The sequence below is a fragment of the Gnatocerus cornutus genome, chromosome 1 (genome assembly GCF_029298725.1).
Source record: "Gnatocerus cornutus isolate USDA-ARS CGAHR chromosome 1, icGnaCorn1.1, whole genome shotgun sequence".
Taxonomy (NCBI): Eukaryota; Metazoa; Arthropoda; class Insecta; order Coleoptera; family Tenebrionidae; genus Gnatocerus; species Gnatocerus cornutus.
In genome coordinates, this window is record NC_142233.1 from 12,428,603 (window position 1) to 12,447,058 (window position 18,456).

Sequence of the window (18,456 nt, forward strand, 5' to 3'; positions counted from 1 at the left end):
TCCGGACCTGCGATAATCCGATTTTTTTTAAATTTGTTAATCTTTTTTGTAAAATTATTTTTGAAAGTTAAATGATCCTTAAGACGGTTTATTTGCATGATGTAGAAAATTTTTGGACAATTGATATTTTTTATGCAAAATTTTTTTTGTGTTTAAATTTTTGGATTTTTTGACTTTTAGTCTATTTATTTAGAATTTTAGTCTATTTATTGTAAATTCTAGACTTTCTGTTTCTATAAAATCTATTTTCAATTTTTGTTGTAAAAACTATTTAAATTTAATATTTGCTTTTTGATTGTTGGATTTTTAGACTTTTATCTAAACTTTTTAGAAATTTTTAATTTCTGTCTTATCCAGAAATTTTCAGAAAATTTCGACCGTTCAGTTTTTCTTCTTTTTCATCTTTTTCTACTTTTTTCTCTTTTGTTTAGAGTGCTTTACACATCCAGAAATTCAAACTTTTTTAGTACACTTTAGTATATTTTAGTTTTATGCACTAAGATTCTACAATTTCAAAAAATTTGATTTCCAAACTCTCAAAACATATGAAAGGGTTTTATTTAGTTTCAACATTCAATTTTTAAAATTTACAGCAATTTTCTATTTTAAAAATTTTTGAAAATTAAACACAAGAGAATCTAAGAAATATAAAATTCGAAAAAACCAAAAAACTAAAATACATAAATGTAGACATTTCAATACTAATGAATTTGATCTAAAGCTCTAAAGTAGGTAAAAAAAAATCCACAAAAGCAAAAACGTTTAAAAAAAAGTTAGAACTGCGAAAACTTTTTAAAGCATTTAAAAATACTCAGAGCTAGAAAATTCAAACTTATAGTACTGTTAACAAAATAATTATAGAGAAAGCAAAAGAATCTAAAATTTTAATAATGATATGTAGCAGTAAATAAAAGTATCATAAAATAGTAAAAAGTGGGACAATTAAAAAAAATAAGCCTTTTAATAAAGATTTCGTAAACCGGCCATAAGTGTGCTTCCAAAATTAAAGAAATTTAAGCAAAACTTTAGATTAATTATTATGGGAATTATAAACTCACCAAAAAATCAATAAATTCAGGAAAACTGAACGTTGAAAATAATCTAGAAAATCTTGGCTATTAAGAAAATATCAAAAACGTTTTAAATTATTTAGCTAATTCTAATATGCGTTCCATTACATGGCATATTTTTAAGTCAAGCTAGATCTAAGTTATTTTTAAACGAATTTTACTAAAAATAAAAATTAATATTTTCCCCAAAAATTGGTGGATGCGCCGGGCTAATCATGCAAACCAAACACTGAAACAAAATTTGTTTTTTCCTATAATTTAGTAGTTTGTTACAGATTGTAAACAAATTAAGAATAGTAGTTTCCCATAATTTTATGAATTCCACATGTAAAGTGGCAAATTTATTAAAAATGCAAGATTTTGTCTCGTCCTAAAAATGTCAATTTTTAATATTGGTTTGTTTGGCACTATAATTGTTGATTTTAGTACTTTTTAGCTACAGCATTTAAATTACAACAATTAAAGACTTTACAATATAAATTTTGACATTTTTTGCAACTTTCCAAGACACAAATTTCCAAAATTTATCTTATTTTTATTGTATAACTTTGGGCAGTTTGTACAGTTAAAAAACAAGTTAATTGTACTTACTTCCTTAAGCAAAGAGAGATAAAAGTACCAAAATTCGGACACGACTAGTAGAAGGAGCCTCGCAACGAGTTTTAAAAAACTTTTTTTATACAGAGTGATTTACAAATAAAGAACAATCCGTGACCTGGTAGGTTTTAGACTTCCTAAAGAGAGTTTTTGAAGTTTTTTTTGTACTAAAGCATTTCGTTTAAAAATTAAAGCTTTCTCAAGATGATCAATGAAATGCTCTAAAATAAAGCTACAAAATTCATATACCGCTACTTTTCCAAACAAATGTCAGTGTTTCTCAAATCTGAAGTGAAATCTGTGAAATTTGAAGGATAGATCAGCAGGTGCCGAAGAAAGGAAACAACAAGAATAAAAAACATTGTAATAAAACAAAAACTTACAACATGTGTGTTCATTTTAAGTTCTCAATGTGTCCTCAAACAGTTCTCAAATATTAAAATCCTTGAATAAACTTTGCTAAATACGCTAAAATGCGGTAACTGTCTGTTGGGAAATTTTTCATGATATCCTCAAAGCCCTTGCTGCTAAACAATTTTTGTGGTTTTCACCATGAATAAAACCATGTCGGCAAATTTTTAAAATGTGTAATTTATTAGTTTTATAATAAAGGCACTAATTTGGCCTTGTGCTTTTTGACACTTCCAAAAAACCGCTAATTTCAGTAACTTGGTTCATACTTGGCAATACTGCTCTCTCATTGGTCAACTTAAGGGTCTTCTAGTCATAAAACGAAAGATGCTAAGACAAAAATTATTACACATTCTCGCTCCATAAAGTTTACAGACTTAGTACTTTATAGATTGCTGTCTATTTACAAAACACCCTGTATTATGGTTACTATTTTGTAAATTTTTTAAAAGTTTAGTTAGGTCCAGTTTGAAATAACTTTCAATCACATACGGGTTTTGGTGACTTTTATTCCGACACCTAAAATCGTTCTAGAATGAACCATTTTCCTACAATTTCAATGACTAACAATCGTTTAAGAATGAAGTTTAAAGTCGTAATGTAAATCAATATTCAAAGCATTCTTGAAAATTTGGTGGATGCGCCGGGCTACTCGAACACTGTCAAAAGCACATTACTTAAAACCGTCATTCTGATACTAACGCCCGTTGACAAAATCTGTAAATTGCTTCTATACAGCCAAGAAAATTACATCTGAAATGATTAATTAAAGAGGGTACCTGCAAATTTTCTTAATTAATCAACCAATTTATCTTGAAGAGTTCTCGACTTCAATTAATTTTTTCTTGCTTTTCTGCTCACTGCCTACTGCCTGTTTCAATAAATCTAATTCTTGTTTTAATTGTTTCATAGTTTTCTCATCAACTAACAAACTTAGAAGGTCTTGTTGTGGTCATTTGGGGAAATAGTTTAGTAATTTGGCTGCGGCTTATAGGAGTAGATCCCACTATTAGCATTATTTGGCTTAAATTGTATTGTTAGATAGACGAAATCTTTTATTTTTATTAATAAAAAATAAATAAGACATAGTGAATGGTTTTCATTATAAAATAGAAATAAAAGCATTCTTGTGGGATGTACTTGACTTGAGTGCATCTGAACATGAAAGACTACAAATTTTGTGGTAGTAATCTCATATTTCCTGCAAGTCAAAACTATTCAAACTTTCCCTAAGCACTTAATGTAAACCGTACCTCCTAGGGAATATATCAGGAGCAACTTCAATTTTGTGATTACATAAAACTTTAAGTTTAATGCCCCAATTGCTTGCGACCTGCATTTTAATAATTTCTTTCTCATTCCAGTATTATCCCTGGGGACGCGAGACCAGCTGGAAATAGCCCCAATCCTCGGAATACTAGTGGGCATAGTGACCGCACTCTTACTAGTGACGGTTGTAATACTGGGGGCTCTCAAAATCCGCGCAGCACATCGAGAAGGTTCTCGAGCTCTCAGGCCGGGATTCCTGCCCGTCAAGGAGAAAGTCACATTGCCGTTACGGTCCGAATCCGAGGATTTGTTTGAAAAAGACGATAAAAATCCAGATGTTATTCCGGCTAATAAAGGTAAATTTATATCGCAGCGCCGCCGATTTCCACGAATGGTCAAAGCGGGGCTTTTTCCAATTCGTTCCAACGACGTCATTGCTTGACCGATGCAAATTGACGTTTTTCATTGAATATTTATTTGATTTTCACTGGGGGAAAGCTTTTAGTTTACACCGCGATATTCAATTTTTTCATTTATTTCCGGTGTAACTGGTCTAATTTCTATGAAAACTGATACTGTTTTTTGTTAGTGACACAACTTCATCACAAAAATGTTTGAACATAGAAACGTCATCATAAACAAAAATAATATGCTATAGAAATTGAGTATATTTAATTTGGGGCGAAATTACTTTATAATAAAAATTTTGATTAAAATGCTGCCAAATTCATTGAACGTTCGCGGCCTTAAAGTAAAAAATTCGTTAAATTTGTTTTTTTTGTTGCATAATTGTGTATTAAGTTTTATATTCATAGGTCCAAAAGTACAAAAAATACATGCTTTAGAATACAGATTTTGAAAATCTTTGCATTTTATCAAAACTAAAAAGTTTACAAACTTGTTTTTTTAGTTCTATGAGTTTTCCTTTGGCACAATTGAAAAATAAGGTAAGATTAGCAACCTTTTCAAATTTTACACCGATAGCTTTACAACTATGCAGATAACTGGTCTTAGAGACAAAATTTTGAAAATGTTTTTAGTCTACGAAATTTCTAAAATTTGTCTTCCTTGTTTTATAATTTAGTTTTTGGGTACAATTGAAACAAAAGTTGAAAGTAACAACATTCTCAAGATTTATTACAACCATAAGTCTTAAATATATGATGACAGGGCTTAGAATACAAATTTTAATTTTTTTTGCATTCTTCTAAGCAAAAAAAATTTCAAAACTTGTCTTTTTTAGCTCTATAATTTTGTTCTTTAGTGCAAATGAAAAGCAAGCCAATAGTAGCAAATTTTCCAAATGTTAAGCTTCCAGCTTTAAAACTAAAAATAACAGGTCATAGAAACCAAATTTTCAAAATGTTTTCAACGTACTTAAATAAAACAAATTGAAGATTGCCTTTTTGGTTCTATACTTTTGTTCTTTGGTACATTGAAAATACAGGTCAAGAGTAACAACATTTCCATGTTTTAGACCCATAGGTTTAAACTTACTAAAATGACAGGCCATGGAATAGAAATTTTAAAAATTTTTGCATTCTATTAAGAAAAAAATTCTGAAACTTTGTTCCATGATTTTGTTTTTTGGCACAATTGAAACACAAATTAAGTGTAACAACATTTTTAAGTTTTATATCCATAGATCTAAAATTACGAAAATTACAGGCCTTAAAATACAAATTAAAAAAAATATATTGTATCAAGAATACAAAATTCAAAACTTTTCTTTTTTTTGTTCTAATTTTTTTCTTTGGTACAATTCAAAAACAAGTCAAAAGTAGCACCCTTTTAAAATTTCACGTTAATAGCTTTAACACTGTAAAAATAACTGGTCATAGCAAAAAATTTGAATTTTCTAGCAAAATAAAAAAAACCTAAAAATTGCCATATTTGTTCCATAATTCTATTTTTGGAATCTATGGAAACACACGCCAGGAATAACAACATTTCCAAATTTTATTCCCATAGGTCAAGAATTACGTAAATGACAGGTCTAAGAATGCAAATTTCGAAATTTTTTGCATTCTGCGATGAATAACAATTTCCAAAATTTGTCTTTTTTGTTTTCTATTTTTGTTCTTTAGCACAAATAACACACAAGTTAAAAGTAACAACGCACTCAAGTTTCGTAACTCTAGGGATAAAATTACGACAATGACTTGTTTATTTTGTCCTAAAATATTTTCCTTTGGTAAAACTGGAAAACAAGTTAAATGTAGCAATCCTGCCACATTTCAGGCAGATAGCTTAAAAATTGTGAAAATAACAGGTCATAGATTCAAATTTTGAAAATGTGTTCAATCCCTCAAAATAAAAAAAAATGTTTTTTTGTTTCTTATTTTTGTTCTTTGGCACAATGAAAACACAGGTCAAAAGTAACAACATTTTCAATTCAAGTGACAGGCCTATATAAAAATTTTAAAAATTCTTGCATTCTACCTAGAAAACTAACCTTTTTTATTCTATAACTATTTTTTTGGCTCAATTGAAAAACATGCTAAGAGCAGCTATTTCCTTAAATTTCAGGTCTATAGCTTAAAAGCTGTGACGTCAACAGGCTGTAGAGACGAAATTTTGAATATTTTCAACCTCCCAAAATAAAAAATTGACAAAACTTTCATTTTTTGTTCCATAATTGTGTTCTTTGGCACAATTAAAACACAAGTTAAACGTAACAACATTTCCTAGTTTTATACACATTGGTCAAAAATTACCAAAAATGGCAGGTCTTAGAACACAAATTTTGAAAAAAAAAATATTTTATCAAGAACAAAACATTTTCTAAATTTTGTCTTTTTTGTTCTATAATTTTGTACCGTTGGTACAGTTAAAAAACAATTTATAAGTAGTAAATTTTTACAATTTCATCATTTTAAAGTTAAACGTATCAAAATTACACGTTTTAATAAAAAAAAGTCTAAATTTAATCTGTCTTTTAAATTAAAACTTCTAAAAATTATATTTTCAGCGCTAACATGACAATAGTTTTAAAATTATAAAAGTGCCATACCTTAGAAACAAAATTTTGAAAATGTTTGTAACCTCCCAAAATGAAAATTTTCAAACATTTTTGTTATATAATTTTGCACTTTGAAACAGTTGAAAACCAAGTTAAAAATAGTAAATGTTCTAATTTTAATTATTCTAACATTAAAAGTGTCAAATAATGTGTCAATAATGTATCAAAGTGTTTAATAAATAAACTGGCAGAATAACTTTGGCTCGTCTTCAAAATGAAAATTTCTAAAATTGTTTTTTTGCACTATAATTGTGTACTTTTGCATAGTTGAAAAATTGATCTGGAGTAGCAAACTTTCTACATTTCATGTCGATAACATTAAAATAACGAAAATGACAAGTGTTACAATAAAAATTTGTACAATATCCTAATTAAAAAAAAAATTACTGCTTGTCATTCGCTACAATTACGAAAAATCCCGAATAATTCTAGCCGAAAAGATGAAATCCAGGATTTTTTGCATGAAAACGACGTCTACTTCAAAGAAAATTACAGAAAGTCAGAATTAATCGAAGTTCTTCGCACCAAAACATATAGCAAATCATACCATATTGACGAGCTTGCAAAGAGACATGGACACACCGTTTTAAGGCTGCCTCCATATCATTGTGTGTTCAATCCTATTGAACTGATTTAGTCGGAGTTGAAGGCACACATCCGGCGAAATAATACAGCGTCCAAATTGAGCAAAGAAGCGATTGATTTAATTTATAGAGAAGTACACAAAATCTGCGTTTCTAGCTGGAAAAACAGTGTTGCGCATGTAATAAAGATTGAAGATAATTATAGAAAAAATCATCATCAAGAATTAATAATTAGTTTAAATGACGACGACGATTCCAGTGAAATGGAATTTGATTAATTTGTTTATTTGTTAGTTAATAAATTGTATATATTTAATTAGTTAATAAATTATCTCGTAATTTGTTGTTGATTTTTACATATTTTTTTATTGGTACAAAAAATAAAATTAATCTGTTATGAATCTTCTTAATTTTGAATTTAGCAAATGCGATCCTAACAATTTAATGTATTTTTGACAGCTTAAACCAGTAGAAATAAATACCTAAATTTATGGGCCCCCAACCGCACCGTCGTAAAAACCCTTAAAAATCAAGTCATCTGAGCAGGTCAGCGCCACATTATCTTGACGCCTCCTTTACCTAGACAACTTAGGCTTTAGTGCTTTAAAGACCCCTTCTTGCACGTTTTTGCGTGTTTTAATTCCGGATTATGATGCAGGTATAATACAAAATAAATTAAGAGTACTTTTTTTGCAACTAGCTCGAAATTAGAAGAAGGTTAAAAAATTGACAAAAAAAATTCTCGACGTGTGTTTAAACTTTTTTGACGCACCTCCAATTTCAATCCTGCAGTTTCCGAGTAATTTACACTGAAGACCAGAGTTCCAAACTATTGTGAACGTGTTCATATATTAATCTCGAAACATTTCTGTCGCAGATGTCGTACGGTCTAACCAAATTTTTATTACATCCGTTCCAGACTCCGATTATCAACTGGGGTCAGCCGCTCAAACTCCCGGTTTGAATAATTCAGTGACAGCCACGACGGAGTACGAAACATCATCCCCTCAACAGAGTCTCACACCCCTAGCAGAAGCTTATATGGCTAGAGATCGAGCTTACGCTTCCCAACATGTAAGTTAGCATAATAATTGATTCTACGAGAGCTTTTAACTTGCTGTTCGCATACTTGTTGTTGTTTGAAGCTAGTTCGGGATGTAGTTTATTAGGACCAACCCTGAATTTACATGTTTGTTTTAATTTAGTTCCACGATAAAGTTTCTTATATTCAAATTTATTCAATTCTAGTGGAATATTTTGCATATCTTAGGACGATCCGTTTGATGTTTACGACGAATTATTTTTTTATGTCTCATTTTACGCACTTTTTATTTTTACTTTGATTTTTTGTTTTTTTAGGGTAGCTATAGGCCGATTACTGACATATACTAAACCGTAGGATGGCGTCAATTTTAGGTACTAAATAAAAATCATTTTAGTCACTCGCTTAGCACACATCTTTCTTTTGCGATAAAGTTTCAAACTGTTTTTAAATACCGCGGCCGGGTTATCTTACCAATTGTTGTAGCAGTAAAAAAACTCCAATTACACTAGACACGAACTTTGGACAAAATTTGTACTGGAGCAATAAAATTTTTTTTCTGATTATGAATGCAAAGCCCGTCTTGCACCATAAGGTCAGGACTCAAAGATTTTAGTAAAATAAGTTTGTTTTTCAGTACACCGACCGCTTTCACTTTTTTTATTTTCGGTTTTTCTTAAGAACCTGCAAAATCATGTAATTTTAGGTAATAAATAAGTTTTCTAACAAAGTAAGTAAGAGGTCTTACAATAAAATTTTTGAAATTTTTACATCTTTCTCAAAAAAAACAAAATTCGTTTTTTTGCTCTATAATTTTGCACTTTGACACAGGTCAAAGATCAACCGAGAATAAAAGCAACTTCTTTAAATTCTATGCTAAATTTCAAAATTTACGAGCCTCAAAAACAAAATTTTGGAAATTTTTGTATTCTCTAAAACAAAAAATTAAAAAAAAAAATTTTTGTTCAATAATTTTGTAGTTTGGCACAGTTGATAAACAGGTTAAGAATATTAATATCCGAAAAGTTTATCAATCCATCATTAAAAGTCCTGAAATAATAAGTAGTAGGTTTTTTTTTGCTATACATATAATAGTGTTCTATGGCACAGTTTAAAAAACATTTAAAAATTGCGATTTTCCAAAATTTCATGCTTATAGCATAAAAATTACAAAAATTACAGATTTAAAAAACAAATTAAAAAAACATTAGCATTCGTCCAAGAAAAATTTTCAAAATTTGTATTTTTTGTACTGTTGATTTGTACAAATTAAGAATAGTAAATCCCAAAAAATTAATAATTTCAGTATTAAAAGTACCAAAAGAATAGATTTTAATAAAAATTTGAATTTTGGCTCGTCTTAAAAATGAAAATTTCTACATTTCTTTTTTGTCCCATAATTTTGTATTCTGGCACAGTGATAGAATAAATTAAAATTGCCCACTTTCAAGCGTATAGTTTCAAAATTACGAAAATGTCAGACCTTCGAATATTTTTTTTTAATTTTTGAAAACTTTGCAAAAAATATTTCTAAAATTTATCTTTTTGTCTTATAATAGTGTTCTTTAGCACAGTTTAAAGATCGGACAAAAATAGCAACTTTTTTAAATTTTGTGTTTATAACATAAAAAATACAAGCTTTAAAACAAAATAAAAAATCCTCTCAAGAAAAAAAAAAACAAATTTCTATCTTTTTGTGCTATTGATTAAAAATTAAAGATTAAAGATTATTAAATCCGGAATAACCAATTCTCTAAATTTGATATCTATAGCATTAAAATTTCGAAATCGACAGTCTTTCAAATAAAAATTTTGAAAATTGTTTCTCACTCCTAAGAAAAAATTTCAAAAACGACACGTTATTGAATTCAAATTTGGAAAACTTTGGCATTATTCTAAAAATTAAAATTTCTACCACTTGTTTTTTATCTAAAATTTTATTTTTTGTCACAAATATTGAAACATACGACAAAAATTACAATATCTTTAAGTTTCATACCTAATTTTTTCACCAAAATAAAAAAATATCTAAATTTCTTTCTTGTTCTATAATTATTTTGTTCTTTGGTACAATTGAAAAACAAATCATGAGTACTAAATCTCCAGAATTTGATTGTTCCAACATTAAAAATAGCAAAATTAGTTTACATTAATAATATATATGAGTCGCTTAAATGCAAAACCCAACATCTGCATTCAGCCATAATTTTTCGAGCAATACAAAAAGCTCTTATAGCGCTTTTATTTCAATAGTTGTAAATTACTTAGGTAAACTTTTTCAAAATCTGTCTAGAACCAGTGGTCACAATTACCAAATTAATATTTATGTGTCAAATTTCGGCCTGATGTCGAGTTTTGCATTTAGGCGACTGATATATTAATTATAAAAAAAAATCCAAATTTTGATCCTTCGCTAAAATGAAAATTTGTAAAATTATTTTTCTTAGCGCTAGTATTGTGTGCTTTGGCACAGTTGAAAAATATATCAATGTTCCTCCCCAAATGTCATTTCTATTGATTTAAAAATATGAAAATGACAGATCAAATCAGAAATCAATATTTTCAAAAAGGTCGTTCTGGTTCTATAATTTTGTACTTTGGCACAGTTGAAGAACAAGTTAAGAATAGTAACTTTCCTGAATTTTACTGTTTTTGCAATAAAAATAAATTCCAGACTTTATTTAAAATGTGGAAATATTTTTTCCTCAAAAATGAAAATTTTTAAAATTAGCCTGTTTGTGCTAAAATTGTGTTCTTTGACACAGTTGAAAAATTGATCTAAAATAGCAAACTTCTCAAATTTAAAATGTATTGCATTAAAATTAAAAAATAACAGGCTCTAAACCAAATTTTCGAATTTTTTTCCAAAAATAAAAAATTCAAAAACTTGTCTGTTTTGCCTTATAAATGTGTATTTTAACATAGTTTAAAGCAACCTCTTCAATTTACAAAAATTTTAAGCAACCTCTTCAATTTACAAAACTTTAAGCTATAGAAACAACATTTTGAAAATCGCAAAAAAGTTCGTTTTTTTGACACATGAAATCAGTTTTGCAAAAATATTATAGAAAGTGCTAACTCTAGCAGCAATGACTTTTATAAGCCGATGGAAAGCTTATTAAATTGGCTTTCCAAAACACTGTCGAGCAATTCATAACTTTGCAAGTTTTTAAGAAAAACTCATTATTCAGTAAAACTTACAAAAATCTTTGAAACTGTACCTAATGGAGCAAAACGGACTCTCCAGTACAAATTTTCTCCAAAATTTGTTGACTAGTGTTATTTTTAGTGACATTGACATTAGACAGAGACCACAGGTATGTCAAATTAATAAAACTAACGTATATCAAGAGTAGAAGCTTTTAGAATTTTTTTAGCCGCAAGACGCATGTGTGAATTTCCCCAGCAGCATGTAAAGAGAAAAGTTTATAATTTCCCTCTCAACTGTTATGAACTAGCTTTTGAATTCTATCAAACCTAAAAAAATATTTATTTATAAACAGTTTGAAACTGCATATTTGTTTTTCCAGTAGCGCACTATTTTTATTACCCCGGTGAATTTTTATTTGCTGTATGTAAATACTCATAAATTTGTGATATCTATATTCGTGTATAAAGTAAGAGAAATGTAAATTTTAGCGCATGCAATTCATCTATCTATAAACACACCTCAACTAGACCAAATTAAACTTTGCAATGCATCAATACAACTAAAATGCTCGAATTTCAAACAAGAATCTAACGAGCTTTCGGTTCGCATTAATAACATTAATATAGAAAAACATGAACGGTATTGGTGGTTTCAGACTAATCAACAATCATTGGAGATGATTTCCCAAAAATTTTAATTAGTGTTGAACGCAAATTGGAAAATTAGCAATAATTATGTGTCGAAACAATTAAATATTGTGTTGTTTTGTGTATTGTGTGAAAATTTGTAAATTGCTTCTTAAGGTTTTTGCATTTAGGAAATTGAATTTGAAAACAATTTTAAATTTTGTTGATTAATGTTATAGTTTATTTGTACAAAAGCTTTTGATTCAAATTTTACGAGAGAATCCAAACAATGGCCTAAAAACGTAATTAGATTACAGGGGAAAATCTGAAATATTAAAATTGTAAACAAAACAATGATCGAAATTTTGAAATTATATAAAGAAAATTGTGTAAACAGTTTGAAGGATTTAGATATTTTTGAAAATTAGATGGAAACAAAAAAGTTACAAATGATTCAAAACTCTTGAACGTGTAAAAAACAGTGAACACTGAGTCAAAACAAACAAATTTAAAATAAATTAAGAGAAGTTTTATACATTTAAAAATCAGAAAAAGAAGACTTAGAATTTTTCTCTTTACAGAAGCATCATGGATTTAAAATTTTGAAAAATTTTATTTTTTGACATTCAAACAATGAAAATTAGCGGAATTTTATTAAATATACAAAATTCTACATTTTCCCACCGCAACGTATAATTTTAAAACTTCTCTTGTAGGACGAACGAAAAAAAAGTTTTCTATTAAACTCTACAATTTCGAAATTTCAATATTAAAATAATGAAGTTTGTTTGATTTGTCGGTTTAGAGGTGGGCAAACCTACAAATTTGTACAATAAAAAATTTTTTTTAAATAAACCCAGCATTCAAAACTTTTTATTAAATTCTGAATATTCGGCAAATTTTACAATTAAGCAATGAAATTTAGTAGACTTGTTGATTTAGGTGCTTATATTGAAAAGACAAAGCGTCACTATAGAACAAAAAATGAAAAAATTGAAATATTTTCCAATAGGATGAGATTCCACAAATTTTATAATTTTGACATTAAAGCAATGAAATTGAGAGAACTTCTTCAGAAGAGTTACTCCTAATTGATTTAGGGAATAAAACTGAATAGACAAAATGGCATCTCTTTAGAACGAAAAATAAGAAGCTTGGCATGTTTTGTTAGTTGGACCAAATTTCTTCTCTTTTAGATTGAAGCCAGAATCTTAAATTTGAATTTGTTATTACAGCAATTAACTTTCGTAGACTTGTTGCTTTAGGTATAAATAGTTAATAAACAAAATGACACACCTTTTGACAAAAAAATGAGAATTTTGGATTTTTTATTTTTAAGAAGAACTGAAAATCCAAAGTTTTTCTTAAATTTTGTAATATCGATAATTTAAATACTGAAATAACGATACTCGGTGAATTCACCTTCCCTTACCAAATTCTTTTTTTTTGAGTTAGAATCAAAAATTGTGTACGTATCAAATTTTGTAAATTCGACAATTTTGATTAAGTTTGTTGGACGTATTAAATTCGATGTGTTCACTGAATATACAAAATTTTCAAATTTTTTAATCACAAATTCAAAATTTTGAATCTTTTCTAGTAACAACCAAAAATCCAAAATTTTTTGTCAAATTTTGTGTTTCGAAAATTTTAATATTTAAGTAACGAATCTGTTGTGGAAGTGTTTATGGCATGGACAAAATTACAGGTTTTTCAAACAAACTACATATAAGACATTCAGAATATTTTTTTTTCAATTAAGCTAAAATTCAAAATTTTGTATAAAATTCTAACATTTTGACAATTTTGATCTTAAAGCAATTAAAGTTGGTGAACTTATGTATGAAGATTAAATGGACAAAGTGGCACACCTTTACAATAAAAAATATTTTTTTGGAATTTTTTTGATATATCCAGTTTTAGAAATTGTGTTTCAAATTCTGTAAATTTGACAATTTAGATATTAATGCAATTAAATTGGATACCGAATGCACAAAATGGCACACTTTTAGTACAAGAAATTAAAATTTTAGAATTTTTGTTTAGGATAAAGAAAAAATTCGAAAATCTTTCAATTAAATTCTGTAATTTTGACAACTTGAATAATGAAGTAACAAAACTTGGTGGATTTGCTACTCGGGTGTCTACTGTATGGAAATTACAGCCTTTTAGAACAAAAATTAAGAAATTGAGAATTTTTTCTCTTATGGTAAACCCAGAATACAAAATTTTGTATCAAATTATGTAAATTCAGACAATGTTGACTTTAAACCCATGAAATCGAATGGACTTATTGAGTTACAGATGAATGTTGACGGAAAAATGACACACCTATAAAACAAAAAATGAGAATTTTGAATTATTTCAATATTAGGACGAACCAAAAAATTAGTTTTGTGTTAAATTTTGTTATTTCGATAATTTGAATAATAAAGTAACAAAATTCAGTGGATTTACTACTTCAGAAGTGTTTATTTCGTAGACAAAATTACAGATTTTGAGAACAAAGAATTAAAAATTCAGATTTTTTAGATTCAGAGAATTTTTTATTTTCGTATAAGCCAGAATGCAAATTTTTGTATTAAATCCTGAATTTTTCTCATAATAATCTTAAATTTTGTTTCGAATTCACTAAATTGGACAATTTTGACATTGTAGTAACAAAATTTGGTGAATTTATTTCTGTATATGTGTTTATTAATTAATCTTCAATTCAGATGTAATAATACAAAAACTGGAAAAATAATTTAATAATTTCTTTGATTTTGTTTCGGAGGTTTCAAATTGTGACATTATATCAATTGTATATAATTTGTTTTTTCTGATGATGCCTTGTACAGATTGCAACAAAATAAAATACAAATAGCAAATATAAATTCTGGAAGAAAGCAGAGAGAGAATAGAAGCAGGAAAAGCGCCCGGAATAGACCAGCTAAGACCGGAAATGACTAAATACCTCAGACAGGAAGACATAAAATTGCTGCATGGAATAGTACAAACGCCATGAACAGCAAGGGATCCAAGTCTAGGTGAAAATAATTCGGTGCAGTGCCCACAGAGAATAGGAAATTAAGAGGGAAGTGACAAGATTATCAAAATGATTGATGCAGTTTGATATTTTGAATTTTTTTAAATAGATAGAGAGCTCTCGAATTCGAGAAATCTAAGATGCTAAAATATTTGAAATGAAAAGAAAAAGTGCGTTTTTGGACTAAATTTTTTTATAACTCATTCATCTATCAATTCAGTTCAACTTTCCTTACTCTCTCATCTGCTAAAACCATCAGGAATATTCAGAAGACGTTTTTCTTTAGACGCCACAAAGATAGATAGTCCAGTTTTGCCCAAAAAGTTTTTATGTTTCTGCACTGACTCTTGAACTCAATGTTATCTTAGTCTCAATTTTTCATAATGTGTATTTTTATACCTGAATCAGTCAAAAGTTGATCAGATACAACAATTTTTAACTAACTGCGAAATTAAATTTGTATCCTACAAATAGATAAAGATGAGCGTATTTTGGGTTGCCTATATTAAGTTGAATGTTTAGAGGGGATTCGCACTCAAGTTACGTTTTGCAAGTTCGACTCAAACTTGTTTAAAATCGTTCATTAATGACCAAAAATCGTGCTTTTTTTATTATGTTTATTGTGAGATGTGGATCTCAGTCTCAAAGAAGGGAAAAGTCAGTTTTTATGGCAATTCCATCCGAGACAAAGAGTGTTGCTAAGCACTGTCGAACAAATAGAGGATCTAAAATAATTAAAATCCTCTAGGTAAGACACTCGGTAATCACAAAGGTAATTTTATCTGAGAGCGCAGTATGCATCTCTTGACTCCTATAGAATAGAGTTCGTCTCATAAGACCGTACAATAAGATCAAGTTCTACAATAAAATTTAGTACTTAGTAAATTAAAACCAGCCGGAGGATGCGAAACACGAACGCTTTCTAGTTGTTCAAAGAATCTCGTAAAAGAAAAAATTATAAGTTAAATTGACTTATTGGTTTGTGCATGGCATGCAAGACTTGTTTCTTAAGTTAAGAGCTTGCGGTGGAAATACGTTCAAGGGCTAAACTATAAGCTGGACGTATTTCTAAGACATCTTAAATAACTTTTGCGGTCCTAATCAAAAATTAACGTTAAAACCTTGTATGAGCATGTTTCCTTGCGGTCGTCCATTACATTACAGTTGAAAAAGTACTAAAATATTTATTTCTCTCAGGTTGGTAACGAAGTGACTTATGCAGAACTGTCTCTGGCACGTCCCAATTCTCTGGAGACGATGAAAAACGGCGGCAGTCAATATGGCACTCTACGTAACCGAGATGATTCGACAATATACGCACAGATAGACCATGGCAGAAGGATGCCGCCTCCCATTCCAAGCAAAACCTCGGTCACCTCTCCGATGGTCTCTCCAGTGTCTTCGATGTTTCCTGCTGCAAAACAGAATCTCTACCACAGGGATGCGGTCACCGTTCGGACTCCTTTGATGGGCTGTCAACAGGAGAGCTGCGTCTAAGAGACTGATAGTTCTTTTTGTAAATAGTGCGACGTGGAATTTCGTATCATAGTTTTCCGTCAGAAGAGAATCGATGAATATGACATATCTGGTCTACACCATCATATCGGGTCTACAATACGTACGTGTCTTTCTAATCACATCATGTTTGTGTGTATATCAATTGTATAACGTAATTTAACGAACGTATCGTAAGGGAGCTTTGGGTTCCGATGTCAAGGCCATATCAACAAAGTCATCCCTTTGTATCTTCTTTTCTAGTCATTAAACTACCAAACCTTTTGTAAATGAATAGTGTGAATGTTAAATAAATTTTGTACAGACATCTTTTTATAGACTGAATACGAAACAAAGGCAATGAATTCTGTTAGAGTGGCAGGCGAGTGACAAGTCTGTAGGCACAAATTTGTACAATACTGTATATACACATTTTAAATATTGTTATCTTAATGAATGTGATATCATGCGCCTCGGTATCGAGATTGTGTGGTATAAAAATTATATACGATTCGTTTAATGTTTCAAATTTACTATGTCTCTATAAGACGATCTGTAACTTATGTAAACATGGTAAGAATATCAAAATAAAGTGTTTATTGCTATGTAATTTTTTGTTTTGATTAATAAATAGGACACTTTTCAAACTGAATTTCTTATTGCAAACAAGGCTGACCTTTCAAATTGCTTTATTTCTGGGCGAAATAACGGGATGTTTGTCCATCAAGTGGTCATGACTGTCAGAATGATTTTGATTAAATTTTGCCGCTTCAAAAATTATTACACGTGCTACATTTTGAGCGGCTGTCACATTGACAATTGTTCATTTTTTCCTAAGACCCGTTGGGTTCACATTTAACATGTAAAATGAAATAGTGAAAACTGAACTACGTAATAATTAAACATTTATTTAAAAACATCACATTCTGATTTCATAAAAACATTTGGAAATGTCATCCATTTTGCTGCAAACATGCTCGCACCCTTTTCTTTTTATTTTCAAAAATGTTTTGAAGCATCTGTTGATCAATCGTATCACATTGGATTCGAATTTCTTGCATCAATTCATCCAGAGTTTCCATCCTGCGCTGAAAAACTGTATCTTTCAAATATCCAAATATAGAGAAATCCAGTGGAGTAAGATCTGGTGAACGTGATGGCCATGGAATATCTGTTCCTCTGCTTATTATTCGGTTATCAAAATATTGTTGCAAATGATTAAGGCTTGTTCCTGCAGTATGAGCTGTAGCTCCGTCTTGTTGAAAATAACCAGCATTGAGTTCATCATCATGTAACTGCGGAATAAACACATCTAAAATTTCTTCTTGATATCTCGTTGCATTGATAGTGTTATGAAAAAAAATTAAAATTAATCGTCTGCGAGAAACTGCTACCCAGACGCCCACTTTAATTGGGTGTAACGGTGTTTCCACAAATTCATGAGGATTTTCAGCCCTCCAAATTCTAAAATTTTGTGAATTCACATATCCCGATAAATGGAACCAGGCTTCATCACTAAAGAAAGTTAAGGCGAGTGTCAAGACATTTTTCTTATGGAGAATCCCATGTAAAGTATCGTCTAAATATTTCGCTTATTTTTTCATGTATCAGTTTCGTTCTTATTCTCAACTGCTTGTATTCATATTTTCTTCTAAAACTAAGAATCAAACATTGGAAAAAACATTTAATTTAAAAGTTAAAGGACTTGAAAATTCGATAATTTAGGGGTAGTTTTACGAATAGAAGTTTATGTCCGATTTTTGTGAATTTTTAAACTTAGAATTAGTAAAGAATACTTTCAAAATCACTTTCCCGCTAAATTTAAATCGATATCATTAAAATTGGTCTAGTTATGAGTGAGATAAACTAAAAATTTTTCAATCGAAGCTCTGAGCTTTGCAGATAATTTACGACTAGGTTGATTTATAAGCGTACCCTCATTTGCGGTTTCTTGACCAGCTTTGGAAGTTGTAAATCAAGGGATTTCTTCTAAAATTTTTACCTGCTTGTTTCGCACAGAGGATAATAAAATGGTTACAATTAGAAGAGCGTTATTAAAAGTGCTAATAAGTACAAGCACATCGAAGTTTCATAATGCTTGATGTATGAAATTATAGAAACAAGTATGTAGTATGAACATTCATTCAATTTATAGTCATGTT

The 18,456-nt window shown here is 29.2% G+C and overlaps 1 protein-coding gene across 3 annotated transcripts in view; it reads left to right on the top strand.

Moving 5' to 3' along the window:
- side-VI (sidestep VI transmembrane protein) overlaps nucleotides 1–16,871 on the top strand; it is a 481,913-nt gene extending 465,042 nt beyond the window's left edge. Inside the window, exons 12-15 of one of the 3 annotated variants that reach the window (XM_088044994.1) lie at nucleotides 3,443–3,703; nucleotides 7,873–8,027; nucleotides 8,313–8,369; nucleotides 15,998–16,086. In XM_088044994.1, coding sequence (XP_087901120.1) covers nucleotides 3,443–3,703; nucleotides 7,873–8,027; nucleotides 8,313–8,345 — 449 coding nt within the window. In that variant the 3' untranslated portion in view covers nucleotides 8,346–8,369; nucleotides 15,998–16,086. Of the gene's footprint in view, nucleotides 1–3,442; nucleotides 3,704–7,872; nucleotides 8,028–8,312; nucleotides 8,370–11,284; nucleotides 11,313–15,997 lie in introns of all 3 variants that reach the window. The other 2 variants (XM_088045766.1, XM_088044224.1) reach the window with 2 other exon arrangements.
- Nucleotides 16,872–18,456: the final 1,585 nt, after the last annotated feature.